This window comes from Oratosquilla oratoria, chromosome 18, assembly GCF_046742065.1.
Source record: "Oratosquilla oratoria isolate Oo_2021 chromosome 18, ASM4674206v1, whole genome shotgun sequence".
Taxonomy (NCBI): Eukaryota; Metazoa; Arthropoda; class Malacostraca; order Stomatopoda; family Squillidae; genus Oratosquilla; species Oratosquilla oratoria.
Genome location: NC_134794.1, coordinates 5,896,005 through 5,901,004, shown reverse-complemented (window position 1 = coordinate 5,901,004; position 5,000 = coordinate 5,896,005). Strand labels below are relative to the sequence as shown.

At 40.3% G+C, this 5,000-nt stretch overlaps 1 protein-coding gene across 3 annotated transcripts in view; it reads left to right on the top strand.

Annotated features, from left to right (window-relative positions):
• Positions 1–5,000, top strand: part of LOC143035024 (cubilin-like) — a 281,762-nt gene that overhangs the window by 189,652 nt on the left and 87,110 nt on the right. The window contains exon 5 of one of the 3 annotated variants that reach the window (XM_076201427.1): positions 1,635–1,973. The exons of the other annotated variants lie outside the window; for them this stretch is intronic. Coding sequence (XP_076057542.1) covers positions 1,635–1,973 — 339 coding nt within the window. The remainder of the gene's footprint in view (positions 1–1,634; positions 1,974–5,000) is intronic. 3 annotated transcript variants of the gene reach the window in all.

Sequence of the window (5,000 nt, the reverse complement as noted above, 5' to 3'; positions counted from 1 at the left end):
GTGTGTGTGTGTGTGTGTGTGTGTGTGTGTGTGTGTGTGTGTGTGAGCGCGCGTGTGTGTGTGTTTGAGAGAGATAAACAGATAAATTTTAAGTTCTTTATTTTACTTTTCATATATTTTCCACGATTAGCCGCCATAATTCTTGAATGGTCACTGAACTGCTGTCAGAAACCCCGTTTACGAAAGGATTTCCCCGGTTCCCATATGCGTTTTTACCTAAGCCTTATAGACTTGAACTCCCTCCATTACACAAAGTCCCCGTTTCCAGATATTGTTCTCCCGGTTAAAAACGTGCGGACTTCTGGAATGACCACCAAGAAGGAGGACGGGTTAGGGTTGGAAGGGAGGGACGGAAGTAGACCTAGAGTGAGAGGAGGCAGAAGCTAGAGAGTCTGAGAGCCTCAGCGACTATCAAAGTACTTCTTCCACGTTAAAGACGACAAGCTGACGTCTTCGGCCCCACTGCAGAGAGTCCAGGTTTACAGAGAGTCTTAGAGGCCTTCCGGAGCCCGAGAGGGGCCGATCTTGTCGAGGCATCTGGTGGCCGGGGCGAGCAACAAGAGTCTCCTGATTGCTTCCAGGAAAGACGGGATAAGGTCACTCGCTTCCCTCTCCGCTGCTGTTGTTGTTATTGGGCTTGCAGGTGTTCCAGCTGGTACAGGAATAGAACAGGCTGCCGGAGCCTGGAAGGACATTTATACCTCCAGTTTTATGTTATGTATGCATAACTTTCATACCGGATCGATAGATCAGGAGATACTGTTTATAACTGTGTGTGTGTGTGTGTGTGTGTGTGTGTGTGTGTGTGTGTGTGTGTGTGTGTGTGTGTGTGTGTGTGTGATTGTGTGAGTGTGTGTATGAGTTCGATTAAACGTTTTATTTTATTTTTATTTGCAGGCTCATTTCACTTTCGTGGTAACTATTTTATTTACATGTATGTTAATTTATTTGTCTGGTTTACTAAATCATATTACTTCAAATGTGTATGTAAAATTGTGTGTGTGTGTGTGTGTGTGTGTGTGTGTGTGTGTGTGTGTGTGTGTGTGTGTGTGTGTGTGTGTGTGTATGTATATATATATATATATATATATATATATATATATATATATATATACCTGAAGTGAACAACTAGAAATAGCGAATATCAATCAAATAATTTCAGACAGTCGCTCCTGGGTTCGTGCGAGACCTCAGTTCGAACCCCGGGGCAGCTGTCGAAAATTGTTTGACATATATACATATATATATATATATATATATATATATATATATATATATATGTGTGTGTGTGTGTGTGTGTGTGTGTGTGTGTGTGTGTGTGTGTGTGTGTGTGTGTGTGTGTGTGTGTGTGTGTGTGTGTGTTTAGTTGTATCTTGTGTGTGTGTTTGAACGAGAATGTACGCATATCGTACATTTGAATTGTGCGTGTTGATAAACAGATGTATATTTTAGTATGCAAATGTGTAGCAAGTGTATACGTAGTCGAGGATTATGTACATGTAATTCAGCAAGTAAGGCGGCCAAGCAGTTCTTCCCCTTCAGCGGCTTCAGAAGCCACAGGGGATGGAAATGCCCCGGCTCCCCCGTAACCACAATCCCCTGAGGAACACTCTTAACCTATGGGCCGTTTGCAGCCTTGGCGCCCCAGGGGAAGGAGGGCGAGGAGGGCGAGCCACCAATGGGCGAGGAGACCGCGCGGACCCACGCGAATGCCACAGACGAGGTCTTTCGTATTCGGTCTCCGGGCCACCTGGAAAACCACCATCGAGTTCGGCACCATCATCTCCGGCACCTCAGCCGTCGTCATGTTGGACTCAGCCTCCGGCACAGCGACGGCGCTCTCCGGAGGTACTGGTCGTCTCCAAGACATCAGCCAGACGAAGAAACCTCTTCGTTGTCCAAGAAACGCCATTTGACGCCTGGAGGATCTCCCGAAGTCGGCGAAGAACTTGAGGAACCCCGGCTCTCTTCCGGTACGACCTCAGACCACCACCAGCTTGCCATCCCCTGAGACGCGCTAGATGAGTCCAGACAACAATTCCTCTCCCTTTCCTCGCTTCCCCTCTCCCACAACGTAGTTTGGAGCAATTAAAACTTGTTGCGGTAATCTCTCTGACGACTTCCTTCACCCACTTTAAATAAAAGCGCTGATCTAATCGCTTGTAGCAACAGCTCGCAGATGCTGACAACGTGGCTGATCTTCGTTAGTAAAGAAGAGGACAAACCAAGTTAGGGTTAAAATAATTTATTTCTTTCTCTATAAGCATTTATCTATAAGCATCGAAGCTTGCGTGTGGTACTTTTTCGAAACCATATACAAGTGTATACATGAGTGTATGTGTTTGTTTATGTGTGTGTGTATGTGTGTGCGTATACCTATCTACATGTATAAATGTATACGTGTATACATACATACACACACACACACACACACACACACATATATATATATATATATATATATATATACATATATATTCATGTGTGTGTATGTACACATACACACACACACACACACACACACATATATATATATATATATATATATATATATATATATATATATATATATATGCTAATGAGAACACGGGTATGTTTGTTCAACTTATGCAAAGTAGACCACTTGGAAAAAAAACTAACGAAGCAGAGCGCTTTCGTATATTACATCTTCAGTGCACTAAAGATGTAACATATGAAAACGCTCTGCTTCGTTAGTTTCTTTTCTCAAGTGGTCTACTTTGCATATATATATATATATGTATATATATATATACATATATATATATATATATATACGGTTAATAGCACTGCAAAACTTATTAGAAAAACCACTACCACCTAAAATATTCGGCACATAATATTTATGTTAATTTCACAATGAAATGCTAATAGAGAAAGTAATCTAAAAAAAAAAGTTTTTTGAGGTTTGACTGTTTTCGTATATGCTTAGCGTGCGTTCGCGTCTGCGCAAGACAAGAAGCTGCTGACGTCATCACCTTCTTCAGGTGGCTCCTGAGGATCCAAGGTGACTACAAATGGTCCCTCCTATGCGCACAAGAAAGCGTGAAAGTCTTTGTACCGAGTGTACCTAATCCGGGGATGATCCGGGAGAAGGAGACCCGGATGAGGACCTTTTATGGTCCGGAATTGTTGGTGTGTCTTTTTCTGGACGCCCTTAGGGTGTCAGGGCCTTCCCCGGACGGTCCTGAAGCTTCAACAGGACCGTTCCCTTTGCATAGCAAGCAAGGGGAACGAGATGTGGATGTTTGCATACGTGTTTTGAGACCTAGACCCGAGGTTCTCGACCCGCCTTTAGTCACGTAGTCTACTCCTCTTATGTGTTTCTGTTGAGTCTCCTGCAGAAAAAAAAATTTCAACACTGAACTAAATCACCAAGCATCATCCACTGAATCCCACTGGTTTTCGGATTGTGTGGCCCAACTTGTGAACCTCTCTGGTTCACTAGTGACCCAGACACCTAAGGTTGATAGACACTTGTAGACGGCGTTATGTCGTGGTCGCGTACATAAGCGTGAACCTATAGCCAGGCTTGGGATTGGGTACTGGTGTTCTAAGTATATTAGCAATGGAGTAGATGAAAGGGGTTTGCACTTTGGCTACATATGGACAGTGTAACTACCACTCTATCTAACAACTGAGGTTACATTTACACTGAAACATCCCTTCGTAAAACACCAAAAGAATATGAACAAGAATCACTGTGGACTTCTTGACTTCCATTCCAAGCACCAAGTACGTCAACAGTTTCTTGTGTAGTTTTAGAACTCGGAGAGATCAAGTAATGTAGTCTAGGAGGCTTGGATGATTTAATGACAGGCTTTGGGCTGATCCTGAAAATCGAGCGTAGCTGCTTTTGTAGAGTAAGCATTTGTTTTTGGCATCAGAAATCGTCAGTTCCAGAACAAGTGGAGAAAGACGTGGGGGCAGAGAGAGGCATTGAAAATACTCTCTCTCTCTCTCTCTCTCTCTCTCTCTCTCTCTCTCTCTCTCTCTCTCTCTCTCTCTCTCTCTCTCTCTCTCTCTCTCTCTCTCTCTCTTTCTCCCTCGAGGAAGGCAGAACCGAACAGTTTGTTGATGCCTTTACGGTGAACGAGAGCGTGAAAAATGTAAAAAAAAAATGTATAATTGCCGCTTGAAATGTAGCTGGCCATTTACAAATATGGAAACAACAATTATGGTTTTTAACCACCTTTCAGTATTGTAGCTCACTTTATATATATGCATATATACCTATGCGCATATATAAATATATATATATATATATATATATATATATATATATATATATATATATATATATATATATATATACACGAGTAGGGTTTTCACATAACCGTGAAACCAGTTATGCAATGTCACCACAGGGGAAGAGAAACTCGTAGACAGTAGGTACTTTCGTGTATTTACATCTTCAGACCGAAGATGCAAATACACGAAAGTACATACTGTCAACAATCACCTGAAGTGATATTGCATAAATATATATATATATATATATATATATATATATATATATATATATATATATATATACATATATATATATATATTTATGTATATATAATATATATATATATATTTATGTATATATATATATATATATATATATATATATCTGTGTTTACCAGATAAACGGTATTACTCGCGGTTAAGATGTTTTTTGATGGACCACACAACCGAAGAGAAGATTAGTATAATACTTCAGGCGTTGGTTCATCCTGTCCTTTACCCCAAGTTGGGATGAAAGGGAGGTGTGGAGAAAGGCGTTTCCAGCTGTGATAAAGAAAATGTCTGACGAAAGCGGGAATAGAATACACATTTACTCCCGTGTTCAAGAATGTTGTGACAAAATCTAGTTTATATATATATATATATATATATATATATATATATATATATATATATATATATATATATTTTTTTTTTTTTTTTTTTTTTTTTTACTTTTGAAACTAACATGTAGACTGTAAGTATCTTTT